General features: G+C 32.9%; 1 protein-coding gene across 1 annotated transcript in view; it reads left to right on the top strand.

Moving 5' to 3' along the window:
* LOC149782997 (sodium- and chloride-dependent transporter XTRP3-like) overlaps positions 1-18848 on the top strand; it is a 106333-nt gene that overhangs the window by 73963 nt on the left and 13522 nt on the right. Inside the window, exons 5-8 of the mRNA XM_089934559.1 lie at positions 858-1002; positions 4302-4509; positions 7566-7725; positions 15433-15595. Of these exons, the coding sequence (XP_089790685.1) occupies positions 858-1002; positions 4302-4509; positions 7566-7725; positions 15433-15595 (676 nt within the window). The remainder of the gene's footprint in view (positions 1-857; positions 1003-4301; positions 4510-7565; positions 7726-15432; positions 15596-18848) is intronic.

Raw genomic sequence — 18848 nt, forward strand, 5'->3', positions numbered from 1 at the left:
TACTTGTAAACATGTAACTTGAATTCAACCCAGTTAGTTTTAAAGTTGAATCCATCTTGGTATCTTGTGTATTTTAAATGAGAACCAAGCTCTCTTTGACCTTGAGTTCAATGACATTTAAAGGTAGGGCTTGTACCTCTCTCTATGCTTATGAATATGATAATGAAACAAACAGACATGGGTCTCAACCAGACTTGCTATACAGTCATATTTTGATATTGAAAGTCAGAATTCTGTGACATTATTTATTTTGGGTTCAAGGTCAAAGACCATAACTTGGGTTTTCATTTATAATGGTTTGTGAGAATGATAAATCAAACAAGTGCAAACTGATTTCAGTTGTCAAACGGAGATTTTGATGTAAATATGACAATCGGCTTATGTGACTCTGGCATTAAGGTCAATACAACTGCTTGTGAACATGAATTAAAATAAATACGTATAGTGCAAAATGGATCTCAGCCAAACTTCACACTTCAGTAGGCTTAAAACTATCTGGGACAAGTTCATTTCACTGCTAATCATGGTTTCATATCTGGGACAAGTTCAGTTAACTGCTAACCATGGTTTCTTGGTCAGGCTAAAGGTTGCAAATGAGATTTTTGCATTACAGTTAGGATGTGAACACACCAACTCAGCACATCACAGCAGATCTTCATCAGACTGGTTTTGTTTGTTTTTCAGCAAAAGGAAAAGTTGTTATTCAGTACCAAACCCCCCCCCCCCCTAAAATCAACTTTTCCTGGTTTCCTAAAAAAAATGTTTTTTAGCAAGTAGAACATCTGCCTCTTTAAGGGAATCTAATTCCTTATGTAGCTAATAAAACTTGTTAAAAAGATTCATGCTTTCTATTGCAGTAATACTGGAATACTAGAGATTGCAAATTACACAGATAATGGCCAAATAACAGTTCATCAGTATACAACAGACTTTATACACAATGCCAGTAAACTGAACATCACAGGGCTTAGGGCATGTGATCTACAGAAAGAACTTGAAACAGTGAGTCTCTGTCTGTCTGTATATATATATATATATATATATATATATATATATATATATATATATATATATATATATATATATATATATGTATATATATATATGTATATATATATATATATATATATATATATATATATATATATATATATATATATATATATATATATATATATATATATATATATATATGAAAACACATCAGCTACTAGCAGATGTATGTTCTATTTCTTTGTGCTGTTTGTCATACAATCTTTAGAATTTGATGGTATAGGTATTGTTTGCTATTTATCTCTCTAAACTATGTAACATCAGTCATTAAAAGAAATCTTCCATGTATGACCTAGTATTAGGGGTGAATTGTGTTTAAAAAATTTCTCTATGATCAGTGAAGAATTTAGAATCTTTTATTAATGTTTTTTTAAACATAAAATTGTAATCATTTTCACTTTTTCGTATTCATTTCATATATAGGAAAGAATTCCAAGACCTGAATAAAACTGGATTTTTTTAATATAAATTTTCACAAATAGGAATAAACTTTATTAAGTTATGGATTAATTGTTAGCACATTTTGGCAATGCGTGACCTTGGGTTCAAGATCTGAGGACAATGTTTAGGTATTTGTTTTACTAAAGATGGTGAAAACAACAACTTCAAGAAGATGAAATGGATGGTGACCAAAAATTGGTATAGAAGTACATCTCAACATGATCTCAGATAATGTTGATAATCTGCTTCATATTACCTTAGGTTCAAGGTCAAAGAAAGTGAATACATTATTTTGAAGTATAATGACTGGTGAATGTAGTAATTTTATTTAATGCAATTTGCCTTTGATTAGACTGATGTGCATTTATATCTCTACAATATTGTAAATGCCTTTGATACTAGTTCTCCACGACCTTTGTTTCAAAGGTGAATGTGATAGTTAAGATTTTTGCTATTGAGTTAAAGTCACAATAGTATATATCTTAATCTAACTTGGCATGTAAGGATATGTGAAACATGCCTTGAATGATTTAAAAATCAGCTATGTGTGACATTGGGTTCAGTGTCTAAAGAATTTGACTTAGGGTTGTGAATTTTGATTGGCTAGTAAAACACAATAATTTGAACAAGTACACTTGGTTTGTTGATTTATCTCAAGTATATCTTGAATAAGTGATACAACATACTGTGTTCATGATTTGTTTTCCTCAAGGTTTAGTTTCATTTTGGGAAAGTACAAACCAGTTAACTGTCAGGATTTTTTGCTGTTGAAATATTACATTTTTCTTTTCAAAATGAAAATAAAATTTGAATTATAGTTTCACTTCAGATAAGTGCTAGGAGATTTATTTTATGAAGGATTCCAAATTGTGAAAAGAATTTCACTTGTGAGAAATTAATCTTTTGTTAAAATTGAAACTACTATGAAAAGTTTTTATTCTTTATAAAGACATAGACGTTACAAAAGCAACTCATTATTAAATAAAGATTTTAAAATCCTGTTTTATATTTTTTTCTCACAAAATACATACATGTGTTTAAAAAGTGCTGATTCCTAACAGATTTTACACTGTTAGTAATGGAAGATTTTAGGATATTTTGAGACTTTCATTTTCCTTATTTTTGTGGTAAAATTACCTCAAATACATATGAGAGGAAATGATTACACATTTTAATAAATAAACCAATACAGTTCTGATGTGGTAGAAAAAAGATTTCATGAGATATTGAAAATATGATGTCCTTTTGAATGATTTCCCATGTAAGTCTGGACAAGGTTTTATAGAAAATTTTTCATCCATGTACTGTGTGTGTTTGTGTGTGTGTATGTGTGGATATTTTATTCCATGAAGTTATTATTATTATAGATTGTGTTTCCAACTTGTTGTCAAGCATAATTTTAGTTTCAAATAAATCCTCTTTTATTATTTCCATTTAGAAAATCTTTTTACCATTTTCAATCATGTAAGAGGAAATTTGGTAGAGGAAATATCTTTACTTGATCAAATGATTTATAATTAAGCAAATATCCTTAACTGAAAATATTAAGTTTTGCAATTCTTGAATATTAGCTATCCAATGACCATATTATTTTATTGTTTGTTTCTCAGCTGTAATATATTGTCAGAGCTCTCTCCACTGGCCTCCAGCACATTCTATACTTTCAAATGCTACTCTTGGACCCCTAATGTTCTTGGATTCTGTACCCTGTGGGCCCTAAAAATGAACCCTTGACTCCCATGTTTTGTAACTGGCAATCCTTTTGACCCGCATTTCTCCTAATAGGTTATAAGAAAAAAAAGAAGTTGGTAAGAAAGTGACTTACATGAACAGAATTAAAGAACTCTAATATTTCAAAAGTCAAGAAGATAAAGAAGTAAACAGTTAAATGAAAGTAACATATAATAATAGACTCATGCTTATCTCACTGGGACGACAACCCAGTCATTCTGTAACAACCCAGCCATTCTGTAACAGCCCTAATTTAGCCATTCTGTAACAATCCAGCCATTCTGTAACAGCCCTAATTCAGCCATTCTGTAACAACCCAGCCATTCTGTAACAACACAGCCATTCTGTAACAGGCCTAATTCAGCCATTCTGTAACAACCCAGCCATTCTGTAACAGACCTAATTCAACCATTCTGTAATGACCCTAATTCAGCCATTCTGTAACAACCCCAGTTCAGCCATTCTGTAACAACCCAGTCATTCTGTAACAGGCCTAATTCAGCCATTCTGTAACAACCCTAATACAGCCATTCTGTAACAACCCAAATTCAGCTATTCTGTAACAACCCCAATTCATCTATTTTGGAACAACCCCAATTTCAGAAGACAGTGGGTCCAAACTCCCAGTGTCTGATGCCTACAGAGAGCTCTGAAATTGACATATCATATGTGATTTTAAATTAAAATAAAATCTCCTTCTGAACAATTGGAACATCATAACCATGTACCTATACTTTCAGCAGCAGAAAAAATTGTAAATTGTATTTCTTGCGCTTAATATTCATGTTCATAAAGTATGCACATTTACTTTGTGTTTTCTATGTAAAATTCTTTGTAATCCACACACAATTGTACTTGGTTACTAAAAATTACAGGCTCCTTGAAAATTATACACTATGCCTTTATTGTAAATGTACAAAGCAAAGTGTGGACTTATTATCTGACAAGGTTTCCTTCAATAAAATGTTGACAAAAGTGTGTTCAGGTTGGGAGAGGGCATATCATCAAACATGGGTTTGTCAAGAAAGAATTAAAGTGTTTCATTTATACTGACTGGTCTTCAATTCACTTTACAGGCAGCTCAGGGAGCAGGTCTTGCCTTCATTGTATTTACCCAAGCCATTGTAGAGTTTGGCCCCTCTGCGCCTTTCTGGTCAATTATCTTCTTCCTTATGTTGCTTTCCCTTGGACTTGGAAGTGAATTTGGGACAATTGAAGGTGTCACAGCTTCCATATATGACCTAGAACCTTTTCCATGGATAAGAAAAAAATGGCTGGTGTCAGGTATAACAGTTGATTTTATGTTCCATAACTTAATTGGTTCTTTTTTTAAAGGTAGAAAAGTTTGCATTAATCTTTTTTAACATTTTTTCTTCCAGGCTCCTTTTTGCACTATTGTACACTTCATTATGATAGTATATTTGTCAGAAAAACTTGGAAGTTCATTCATGTAATGTGTAAATTGCCATTTTAAAAAACCCCATAAAACATGAAACATTACATGTGTGAATGAAGGTCTTTAAAAGCAATGGCTTCCCAAATCAAATTTTAAATTATAAAATTAATTTTATGAGGAATTTACAGATAATATCTGTCATGGTATATAAGACATTATCAAAAAAAAGTTAAAAAACTGATATCTTCTAAATTTTATATATGTTCCATGAACTGAATTAAAATTTTTAAGGACTTACTCATATGGCTAATACACAATTTATAAAAGTCAATATAGTTTTTAGATATGAGAATGTGGTTGAGAATTGATGAAATTTCATTTAAAAAATGTATAATATCAATGATAATTGTGACCATGGGATGTTATATGAAAGTATTTAAAAAAAAGAAAAAATCCCATTTATTTCCATTTAAATTCTCATGTTTTGTTTTCATGCATTGTTCAAAAGTCAGAAGGAAGCAATACATGTACTGCCGATAAATCTCAGGCTCGGCCAGTATGGGTATATGATAATGTTGACAGTAACTTCCTGTGGGTTGTTGGTTCAGACTAGGGTTTTCCTGGGTTTTTACTCCACCAGTTATACTGGCTGCCATATATAGCCTATATTGTGCTGAGAAGTGGTGTTAAACGCCAAAACAATCAGCCAGCCAACTTTAAATATTTATTTAACTTTCCAGATATGCATTGAAATGGAATAGTTGACTTTGATCATCACATTGTAATTTAATAGATAAGTTTGATGATCACATTGAAATAGAACAGGTGATTTTAATGATCACTTTGAAATAGAACAGGTGATTTTGATGATCACATTGTAATTTAATAGATAAGTTTGATGATCACTTTGAAATAGAGTAGGTGATTTTGATGATCACATTGTAATTTAATAGATAAGTTTGATGATCACTTTGAAATAGAACAGGTGATTTTAATGATCACTTTGAAATAGAACAGGTGATTTTGATGATCACATTGTAATTTAATAGATAAGTTTGATGATCACTTTGAAATAGAATAGGTTATTTTGATGATCACATTGTAATTTAATAGATAAATTGATGATCACATTGAAATAGAACAGGTGATTTTAATGATCACTTTGAAATAGAACAGGTGATTTTGATGATCACATTGTAATTTAATAGATAAATTTGATGATCACTTTGAAATAGAATAGGTGATTTTGATGATCACTTTGAAATAGAAGAGGTGATTTTGATGATCACTTTGAAATAGAATAGGTGATTTTGATGATCACTTTGAAATAGAATAGGTGATTTTGATGATCACTTTCAAATGGATAAGGTAATTTTTGATCATCACTTTGAAATAGAATAGGTGATTTTGATGATAATTTTGGAATAGAATAGGTAATTTTTTGGTGGTCACTTTATGAAAAGGAATATGTGATTTTGATGACCACTTTAGGAAATGAATTAAGATATTTTGAAGATCACTTATAAATGGAATGGATGATTTGAAATAAGTAATTTTGATTACTTTGAAATGGAATAGGTAATTTTGATGATCACTTTGAAATGGAATAGGTAACTTTTTGGTGATCACTTTGTGAAATAGAATAGGTAACTTTTTTATGATCACTTTATGAAATGGTTTGGGTGATTTTTTGATGATCACTTTGACACTAAGAGATATGAGGAAATTAGTTTTCAAAATGAATTTTAAAAGTGTCAAATAAAGTTTAAAAGCCAGTAAACATATATAATAAAGAAAATTACCTGGAGCTGTCTTGTTAATTTTTTTTATATTAATAGGTAATAATTTCACAAAGAATAATAAAGTGTTGTTCTTGTGATTGTCTAATAGCTTGGAAATAGATGGAATTCAATGGGAGTTCTCATTTTGTTTTAGCAATTTTGTAAACCACTGTAACTTGCAATATATAGAGAATATTTGCTTGGATCAAGTGAATAATATATATTTCATTGAGTGGGTAAAAAACTTGGTATTTTCATGCATGGTAAAGCCACAAGTGAAACTATTCACCTATGACATGAAATACATCGATTTTTGACTCAGAACAAGCAAATTTTCTTTTTTTTATATTATGCTAAAATATATATTGATAAGCAATATGTATAACAACAGACTGAAGTAGTAGATTTCTTACTGTATTCAGTGTGATAATGTCATTTATGTTCTGCTGTGTTTTGTATACATTCTTATGGAAAATATCATTCTCTTTAATAGTTCACTGAAAATGGCACATAGACATAAAATATTGAAGAAAAGATGAAATAAGTATAGTTGTGGGATTTGAACTGAGTACTCCTACATGAGGGGGGCCCCGAGTGGCTGAGTGGTCTAAAGCGCTCTCCATTATGGATCACTGCCATCTCACCTCTGTCTGCATGGGTTTGAGTTTTGGATTTGGCTAATGTGGGTATGTGAGAAAGCTTGCCAGTAGCTTCTCATGGGTCGTGGTTCTTTCTGGGGTTTTCCCGGGTTCTTCTTCCACCATTAATACTGGCCGTCATGTATAGCCTATTGTGTGCTGAAAAATGGCGTTAAACCCTACAACAACAACAACAACAACAACAACAGCTCCTACATGAATGATGGCAATACTTGCCAAATGACTAAGCCAGTGACCAAACAGCATATCAGAATTTCTTGATCATAATGAATGATGTAAATTACTTTTATTGAAAAATCAACTAATTCATTGGCAATCATAAAATAAATTGGGATTACGTTTTATACATTAACTCTGTGAGAAAGATATCAAGATCACTTTAAAAATGTTTTGGTAAATAAAGTACATGTTTATTAAATAACTGAACAAAAAAAATTTGAGATTTTTGCAAACAGTAGTGTAAAATATGTGCATTTTTTATTTTTAAATATATTTGTATTTCAGGTCTACTTTGTGGATTTTGTTGCCTTGTTGGGATAATATTTGTGTTAGGAAGTGGATCATATTGGGTGTCGCTGTTTGATGCCTTTGCTGGGTCATTTCCGCTTATTACTGTTGCCTTGGCAGAGTGTCTGGTTATCGGATGGGTATATGGAGTCGATAAGTGAGTGGAATAATCAATATATAATGTAAAAAGATAATTAATTGATCAAATATTAATTAATTCATTCATCAGTATGTGGGTGTGAATAATTATGAAACAGTGTCAAAGAAATTATTAAGAAAAAAGGCAATTTTGACTAAATAATTACATGGGAAGCATCAAGTGTGTCAGAACTGGGATGATAATGCAAAACCATTCTCAATCATGAGATTGTAAAGATTAATGCCTGCCCCACTCCTTAATAAAGCTCCCCTTTCTTAAGGATGTGCCCCAGTTTTAATACTGTTTCATTGGTCATGTGTACTAAGAACATACCAATCCAACCAAAGGCAGTGAAGTAATGTACATTCACCTTAATTTACATTCATCTAAAAATAATTAAAAATATATACTATTTTACATGTGAGACTGGTTACCTACCTAAATTCATGATTTAGCATTTGATAATATATGACATGAAAACATTAAAAATTCATTCCTAAAATTTAAATCACGTAAATAACAAAATGTTTTAAACAAAATTAGTCAAAGTCAGCTAATTACAAATCTTAGAAAACAATTATGTAGACAATTTGTTTCCTCTTCATTTTGTAATATCTTGGACATCATACAGACCACAGTCCATAACAATATTCCAAGAAAAATCAGGTAATTAGACATCTATTTAAATAGCTCTGGTCTATTACAAAATAAAATTATACAAAACTGACGTCAAATGGATTCATCAGTTCTGATTGAGAAGGGGCAAGTTTATGAAATTGTGATGGGTTTTATAAATAGCTTTTATAAATAGCTATCACAACCTACTAAACGATCAGTACGAATTCCTGCAATTAGATTGCTATCAAATTAACCAAAAAATTGGAATGCTATTTACCAGAGTATTGAAAATCATTTAGTGTTTTTTTTTAAAATGACTTTTACTGAGTTCGTTAAGTCACTGAAGTGGATAGTAAATGGGTGTTAAGTACCAGCATCCATAAAATAAACAAATCCAGAATTGAATTTTAGCCTCTTTTTTAAATAAAAGGGAGAATGTTCATTATTTTCTTATTTATGTCAGTCAATCAGAAGTTTGTGTTCAGTGTGTTTGATGTGGCAGATAACATCATTATTATTATTAATAATAATAATAATAATAATAATAATAATAATAATAATAATAATAATGAGGACTTTGTATAGCGCCTAATCTTTAGACGCTCTAAGTGCTTTACAACATTAGACAACACATAAGGACATGATTACAAAAAACAAACACCATGAAATTAGAAAACAGTAAACATGCTGAAAACATTTAAGGTAAGGAAACATTATTAGGTCTTTAAGTTTGTTCTTGCAGTTGAAATAGGTGAGTTTCAAGAGCACTCTTGAATGAGACCACTGTGTCTTTGTGTCTAAGTTCAGTGGGCAATTCGTTCCATGTTGCTGGGCCCTGGTATGTAAAAGAACGTTGTCCATATGACTTCAATTCCATAGTGGGAATAAAGAGAATACAAGTGTCAGAAGAGGAGTGTAAGTATCTTGCTGGTGTGTACACATGGGTGAGGTTGGTAAGGTATGTTGGACTGGAGCCCATCAGTGAAACATAGCACAGAGAACAAAGTTTGTGTTTGATTCTGGATTGAATGGATAGCCAGTGTAGGGTACAGAGCAGGGGGGAGGTGTACTCTGATCGTGGTATTCTAAAGATGATCCAAGCAGCTGTGTTTTGAACTTTTTGAAGTTTCTGGAGTATATATTGAGTAGATATTTTAGAGGCATCAGCTGAAAGATATTTGTGAATGGAACTGATGTGTCTCAGCTCAAGATATGCAACCTTGCTTATGTTCATGACATGTTGGTGCAATGAGAGAGTACTGCCAAGAGTAACACCTAGGTTTCATACTTACTGTGTGAATTTAATGTTGGTGTTGCTGATATTTATTGTTTGAGGTAAAGGATGTGAATGAGAAAGTCTTTGTTTGTAATCAGAATGGCTTCAGTTTTGTCATCATTCATCTGCAGCTTGTTACATGTCATCCATGATTTCACATCAGAAATGTACCTCTCTACACCTTGGATGGTAGCATCAACTTCAGTTTGGTGGCTAGATATATATTTGGGTGTCATCAGTGTACAATTGGTGAGACACTGGATGATGTATGACACTTGAGAGTGGCTGAGTATATAGAATGAAGAGAACAGGACAAGAACAGGCCCCTATGGAACACCACAACATAGATCAACTGGGCTGGAGTGTATTCAATTTGCAGATACAATTTGTATCCTGTTGACCAAGTAGGATTTGAACCACAGTAAGGCTGTATTATAAATGCCAAATACATGCTGGAGACGGTGAAGTAATATATCATGGTCTGTTGTGTGAAATGCTGCAAACAAGTCAAGGAGGGTGACGACTGTAATCTTTCTGCTATCCAAAGCAGAGAGAATGTTATTAACTACTTTCAGAAGAGTAGTTTCAGTACTGTAGCAAGGGTGATATACAGACTGTACATTGCTAAAAAGACTGTTTGAATTCAGATGAGATACAAGTTGGGATAGAACAACTTTTTGTAAGATTTTTTATATGAATGGGAGATTAGAAACAGGGCAGTAGTTCTTGAAATCATTATGGTTGAGTGTTGGTTGAGTTTTGGTTTCTTCAGCAGAAGCTTTACTATGGCAGTTTTGAAAAATGATGGGAATTCCCTGGATGAGAGAGAGGTTTTAATAACATCAGTCAGTGAAGGCAATATTGGATCTAAGCACTCAAGCAGCTGTGATGTTAGAATCGGATCAAGTTCACATGACTTTGGTGCACTCTTCATCATGATTGTACATACTAAATCCATAGAAACAGGTTCAAATGCTGCTAATGTTTTTTTCTGAAATTCTGTATCGCAACTGTATGGTGAAATTGAAATTGTGTTGTCCAAGCTTATCTCTAATGGTTTGTACTTTGTCACAGAAGAAACTTGCAAACAAGTCTGGAAGGTTGACTGGAGAGAAGGTAGTTGGAAGTGGTGTAGATTTGTTCCTTGACATTAGCTTGTTATTAATCTCGAAGAGCTCTTTGCAGCTGGAACTTTCCATGATCTTAGTAGTCTAGTGGGCTGATTTCGCTGCATGGACTATATTTGTGACATTCTTCTTAGCAGCTTCATAGATTTGCTTATGAATAGTGAGTCTGGTGGAAAGCCAAAGTCTTTCAGCTTTACGGCGGTCTCTTTTAACAGTGCGAAGCTCTTTGCAGCTGGAACTTTCCATGATCTTAGTAGTATAGTGGGCTGATTTCACTGCATGGACTATGTTTGTGCATTCTTTTTGGTGCCTTCATAGATCTGTAAAATTCAAAAATTTTTTCTCCTGTAATAAAAGAGAACTGCAGTCTTCCTTAAACATTGATATTTGGTTAAGGTCAGAGTGAAGCAAATGTGCCCCGAACAAAAACATGGCTTTAAGTAGGACCACATTTACTTATACATAACATACACTTTGAACAGTATAGATCCTGATTTGCTGTCCCATAATGAACCCACAGATCATGGTCTGTATTATTTATAATAATCAGAGGTTATTGTGTATGTACTATTTGCGGTCTTTGCTGGACAAGTTGTATTTGGCAATGACTGACAAGATTTTGAGTTGACTATGTCCACCTGAGATGTCACACAGTATACACACATAAACAGATTTATTGCATACTCTAAATTAAATTAGTGCAAGTTGACATTACTATAGGGAAAAAGTGACCAATAATGAAATATCTTCTTTACAGTCTTTACTCAATTTCATTCAGACCTGATGTACATGAGCATATTGGATAAATTTAATATTGTAATGATATAAAATATTTATTATATGATGTCATGATGACGGGATATATATCCTTATGAACAGCATATATAGTGTGACCCCGCTATAACGTGCCCTGCGATAATGTGAATTCAGATATAACGTGGTTGTGGCATGGCTCCCGAAATTTTGTATATTCATTCGCTTATGGGAAAAAAAATATCTTCAAAGTACGTGAAATAGTGTATAAAAAATGTATTATCATTTTGAGGAATTATCATGTTCTTTCTTTTTGGGGGAAGAGAATGTGTATGAATTAGACATTATTATAATCATGGCATGGTTCCTGAAATTTTAAATACATGTACATGTATTTTTCTTGTACCTAGAAAAATATTTTTATGAGAAATACTGTGTAAAATGTTTATTATCATTTAGGGGAAGAGTTCGCTTATGAATTCGAATATAATACGATTGTGGCATGGCTTCTGAGATTTAACAATTTCACCAGGTTCAAGAAGTGTTATGCCAGTCAGACATATCAGAAATGTTACTTATTACTGATCCATGAGTAAAGCCAGTGAGTCGTCTTTGTGATTGTCTTCAATTAATTCTGTATACAATTGTTGCTCAAACAATAGCCGACATGTGTTTCTTCTTTAACTGCATACACAACCAAGCAGCAGACAATGCTGTGGTTGATAAAAGATTCTCACAATTTAATAAACATAAAAAAATGAATGCCGCCAACATGTTTGCTGGGCTTGGCGATGTTATTAGACAAAATCAGTTGACCAGTAAATAATGTCCACTTTATTAGCTGGAAATTGAAAGGGTATGAAATTGTACATGCATTCAGCTTAAAAATCTTTATAAAAATATTTTTCAAATGTTTCTTTAGATGTTCACAAAATCTGAAGTAAAAGTTATAAGCACGCTGAAAGCATGTTGTTTGTTAATTATTCTTGCTGTAATTATTCAAATGAAGAGGCATTCAAGCATTAATTATTTGGAATTTACAATAGATAAAGAAGATACACAGAAATGCATATGAGATAATTTTAGCAGTATGAAATTTGTACAGACACCATTCATAGACTCTTGAACGTAATGAACTGTACATGTGCTTCATCTTTCTTAGCCAAATTTTGCTGTTAATTTTTCACATTGAATTCAGGCACATAATGATCTGTGACAAAATAACTGAATAGTTTAAATATGTATGGAGTTTTTTCAGTGAAATTACATGCATTATGGATGAATTGCATGCCACAACAGCACGACAGTAAATGGTGTTGATACCCTATTCATGATATACATTAGACATGATTAAAGTATATGTGCCAATGCATTGTTCCCTGAAAAATTAAAATACTGTAAAGCCCCGCATTAACGTGATCCAATTTTTTGGGCCCCAATTATCATGTGATAGCAGGGTTCCAGTATACTGCTTGATGACTTGTTCAGGAAAATACTGTTCATATACTTCCTATGTTAAATCTGTGGAAACAAAATCAGAGCATATTGTATATAACAATACCATAATGCTCACTTGTAAGTTGAGTCAAACTGCAAACAACATAGAGCATGATCTGTCATGTCATAATGTGCCTGCAGATCAGGGTATTTTTTATTGTTCTACTGATTACTCCTAACAACAGAATAGACCCAGTTCTGCTGGCACAATATACAGTGTGACCCTGATATCACGTGGTAGTTGGGGTCCCTAGAACCCAACCGTGTTATAGACCAAACGTGTCGTGAAAATTATGCATTTACTTAAAATATGGCAGGGGGTGTGGGTGGGGTAACAAAATGGGTGCAAAAAATATGTTTCTGATTAAATGAAGACAAAAAACTAGTCTCAGAAACATTATATAGACAACTTACATTTATGTTGTACAATCCATAATCCATTAAGTACTGTACTTGTATATAAGAAATACATGAATTCAAGCATAGATCACGTTATAAACTTCATGTATGACTCACATACCATAAGGAAACACAAATAACATGAATGCATAAAAGATGGTTGACCTCATTTTGATCTACATATCACTTAACAATTCACAAATTTGTCACAAGTAGCACATGGCTGTAGCTGTTTACATCATCCATGTTCTTAAATTGGCCTAGATTGTGGTCAGCTGGAGACAGAAACCTCTTGCTGAGGCTACCCAGGGGATGACGCTTATTGATAGGGAAATGAAAACTTGAACAAATTAAAACATTTAACAAACATCTTTGCAAGACAACCCATGTTCAGCTAACTTGACAAGCATATGTATATGGTTTCAAAATACTTGAAATTTAATTGCGTTTTATGCAAAACTATTTTTTTCTGGGTTCATTTTAGAAACAAAAGGAATTAGCTGTCATTTGGTCGATTGTAGTAGGTTTATTTTTACTACTTTCAAAAGTTGGTTGATTGTGGCTAGTCCTGGTAGCATAGATAGATGAACAAGTAGATCCCAGATTTTGTTTGTTTTCATTTATTGGTGTTGTTGTTGTGACATTTCTAATCTCAGAGTGATGCTGCCTTTCATGCATGTGTCAGAAATGTTTTTAAGAAAGGCCAACAGACAATGAATACACAGGTGTTCTGTTCTGACAGGGATTATGACAGAAAAAATAGACCGCTCCAGTGGCCTAGTGGTTAGAGCATCCTCCTCGGATGTATCCCTGGCCGAGTCATACCAAAGGCTTACAAAAATGGTACTGACAGCTGCCTTGCTTGGCGCTCAGCATTAAGAGGTTAGTGTTAGGACTGGTCAGCCTGGTATCAGAATAATGTGACTGGGTGGGACATCATGCTACATGTCTGTGGCATGATGCCCCAGTACTAGACATCACTATAAACTGTCACATTGCAGACATCATAGTGATATGACTGAAATTTTTTTAAAGCTACATTAAAAATCCAAATCACACACACACACACACACACAAACAGAAAAAATATGTCTTATAAAAGATTTAATTCAGTGAGTGAAAAGAAGAGGAATTTTACTTACCATCCACATACAGAGGTCAGTCAAATAAATATATTAATTACTAGTGAGCGGCCGATAATCTGATACTATTTTGTTTGAAAGATCCATTACGAGAGAGTGCCTCATCTGGTTGAGCACTCGTACCAGATATGTTAAAAAAAAATAAAAGAAGGCCGAGATCTTACAGCATACAGTTTTCAGGCCAGATGTCAGAATAAGCGGATTATGATATAACAATGCACTATTGAGGTGGTTAGTCAATATGAACAGTAAATTTGTTTATCTAACAATATACAAATTCCAGTGCATTTTATATCAAGTTTGTGGCTTCCTTTCCAGGTGCCTCTGAAATCCTTCACTACAAACTAAAGTTGTATATACAAGTTTAAGCAGTCAACGATGTCTGAGGAGGGGGAATCACCAGATTGTACATTTTGTTGCCAGTAACGAAAAGAAATCGCAATTTCTGACATTGGTGAAGGCCAGAAAGATCCCTGAATAAACATTTTACATGTTATTTTTAGTACATTTTTAAGAAGAAAAAAAAATTTCATGTATGAGAAAAGTACATGTATATGGAATTCTGGGAGCCATGCCACAACCATGTTATATCTGAATTTGTGTTATAACAGAGCATGCTATAGCAGGGTCACACTGTACAATTGGAGATCGATATCTGTACAGTTTGCATTTGGACTGATAAGTGAGTATATTTGCAACATTAGCATAGACCCTGATAAGATGGTACTCTATGCAATGACACACTTTGATCTCTGTGATTTCAGCTGTGTACATATTATTTTGAAAAAATATGATTTATAAAAAATCAATCACTTTCTTGTATATTTTTTGTTGCAAGTACTATAAATTCTTTTGCCATTTTTTTATATTTATTTTAGAATTTTATTTGCATATTTTATTGTTTTTGTTAAAGGTTTGGCCGTGACATAGAGTTGATGGTTGGTTCCTCTACGGGTAGGTACTGGAAGATTGTCTGGAAATTTATCGCACCTGTGTTGGTGCTGATAATACTACTTGCCACCTTGATCAGCAAGATCATCAATCCTATCACATACCAGGCTTACGATAAAGAACAGGTAATTTAGAAATGCATTTTGACTGTTTTTACAATCTTGGAACCTGAGAACCTGGCTTGCCTTATTTCTGTTAAAGTTTGTTAGAAAATCAATTATTTATAAAAATGCAAACACTTAATTAAAGAATGACACAAAGGCATGTAAAATTATGCAAAATAATGTAATTTGAGCATGCAGATTGATGAAAACAAGACAAAACCAATGTTCTGTTAATGGTATATTTAATTACTCAAAAAGCATAATCCACAAACCCCCTAATCATGCTTAGCAAATGTCTTGCAAAAGGTTTGTTATTACCAGGCTGGAAATATTGTGACACCATCTATCTGTCTATCCTTCAGCTATCTGTCCATCCATCCATTTATGTGTAAATCCATCCAGCTATCTGTCTATCCATCCATCCAGCTATCTGTCCATCCATCCATCTGTCTATCCATCCATCTATGTCTATCCATCCAGCTATCTGTCTATCCATCCATCCAGCTATCTGTCCATCCATCCATCTATCTGTCTATCCATCCAGCTATCTGTTACTACATCTCCTAAATTATTTGGATGGTGGGGTATGGCCACAACTTTGTTATTACCACATATACTCTGTTATAAATCAATTAAAACTGCAGAGAACAAAGATCCTGATCTGCTGTAGCATTAATGCACCTGCATATCAGGGTCTGTTTTGTTTGTTCTACTGATTATTCCTAACAAATTGCACAGACCCAGTTGAAAAGTAAAATATATTTTAATTATTTATATGGAGATTTTTCATAAATCTGGAAAATTGCCATTTCCTCTGTAAATCTACAATGCCAAAGAGAAACTCTGCAGTGTATGAAAAAATTTGCTCGTAAAGACTTGTCAGACTGGAAATGGAAACCTGTTTCAAATTTATTCTTTGAAATTTTATGCCAACCCTCTTCAACCCCCCATCTCCATTTTGTTCATGGATTCAAATAATGTTGAAGTTGTCAGAGTCTTTTCAGATGTAATTTAAAAGTAACAATTGATTCTTTTCAGTAACATTATTAAGAAATGATTCTAAGTTTCTATGGTCATTAATTTGCCCGTGTGGAGAACAATTTGGCAGATGGTCCTTTATAAATCAAGAAGAATGTTATATTGTTGATAAGTCATATCAAGATAAAATTAGCACACAAATGACTTGCATTGACAGAAAACCATTTTTATCACACTTGGTTTTAAGGCCAAGTGAGCATATGATATTATCCTACCTTCATCATTCATCATCTGTCCATCAATGAGTTGATTTGTTGCCACTCATTGGGGGGGGGGGAGGGGGCATATAATTCTGATCTTATTTTGATCAAACTCGGAATATTGACTTATATCAACAAGCTCTCAGAGAAGTTAACTTATGAGTGAGATTGCATCTGATTGCCAGAGCTTATAACCACTCTCAAAGCCACAATTCTGGTCAAATTTTGATCACACTTGTCATATGGTGCAGAATTGTGTCATTAAATGTCAATCCAGTTGGATTATAAGTGAGATCCACATATTTTATGAGGTCATCGTGCATAGGATTTGTTGAGTTTGTATCTATTCTGGAAGCCATAATTATGACATCATTTTGAACCATGGGCTCATATTTGTTTGAAGGTGAGTGAAATCGAGACATGTTAATGGAGTGATCTTGCATCTGATTGGCTGATCTTGTTGGCACTGTAGAGACCATATGTCTGATCCGATGTTTGATCTGACTTTGTCAATACTTGAGCTAATATTTCTGATCAGATTTTCATCAGAGTTTATAAATAGTCTTATATCTTCATGATTGAACATATATTAATGAGGTGATCTTGCATCTAATTCACTGAGCTTTCTCCAAAAAAAAGATGTTATTTCAGACCTAATCAATCATGAATAATAGGCACATCATGATGTTAAATGTTTTTTATCTGGAATGAGTCCTGTTTGCATATTTTTATGATGCATGATTAGCTGTGGTATTTTTTCCACTCTGGAGACTTCAATTTTTGATAGGATTTTGATCAGACTTGGTAAGTGTGTTTATATCATCAAGAGTTCAGCAGAGTATGATTATGAGAATGTTTTATGGATGTTAACGACATGATCTTGAATGTGAGTGGTTGACTGTCAACACACTAGCAACTGTATTGCTCATCAGAGTTTCAGTAAACTTGGTAAGTAGTAAGATATCATCAACATGTTGGATGACTTTGATTCTGAGCAAAAACTAAGCAAATCTGTGAAGCAATCTTGAATCAGAGTTGGACTTTGTTAACACTTTGGAGATAGAATTTCAATAAGCTTACATCATCATTGTCTTAAAAGGATTTATGGTAGATTGGAGTTGAACATGACAAAGATGTGATCTTGCATTTGATTGGCTGTGTTTGTCACATGTACTTCTTGATCTTGAGACTATTATATTCTAATATAACTTTGATGAAACTTTGTAAGTGGGTTTAAATCATCGTGGTCTTCGATGAGTTCAACTATGAGCAAGAGATCACACAAACTAATTGTACCTTTCTCTTTGGAAATAATTTTTTTATACTTAAGTAAAACATCAAATTGAAATGCTATAAGTTTAGAAGATATTTTATATAGTAAGGTTGTAACATTTAAAAAATGTTCTAAATGTGTGTTTTGTATAAAGTAACTATTTATATATAAACCATTGACAGTATGTACCTCATTCAACTTAGCAATTGTTTCATTTTCTTTCCTTTTTTCTTCTTTTATTATGCCAAGATTCAGTTTGTAAGACATGTCTTTTGTTGAAATCAGATAATTTAAGTAAAAAAGCCTTAGGATTGTTGACAGTGATTTTCATGCTGCTTTGATGATAACAAAAAATAAATAATGCAGCCAGGCATTCTACCTGGACATGCAGATAGGATGCTTTCATGGCATCTAGAAGGATTATGAAACTGAACAATGGCTTATAAACTGGAAAAAGTTTTTTAAAATAGTAAATCGTTACTCATCAACGGTTCTGTTATCAGCATGTTTTCAATGTAGTTTAAATAAATTGTAGTCAGCAATATCTGTAAATCAGCCTGATATGTAAGGTGTCATACAACCATTTCTCATCAGTTTTGACTTCTTCCTTGCAACGCCACATTTAATGGGAAAATCATCCATACTTTCAGGAATGAATTAACAGAAAAATCTTACTGAACAGTGCTTTTTAAGTAGAGATGTGGAAATGTATCATTTAAATGGTACTGTATGTACTTGCTTATAATTGTAAGTCAAGTCCAAC

Source organism: Sinohyriopsis cumingii, chromosome 15 (assembly GCF_028554795.1).
Source record: "Sinohyriopsis cumingii isolate HCF-2022 chromosome 15, ASM2855479v2, whole genome shotgun sequence".
NCBI classification, from domain to species: domain Eukaryota; kingdom Metazoa; phylum Mollusca; class Bivalvia; order Unionida; family Unionidae; genus Sinohyriopsis; species Sinohyriopsis cumingii.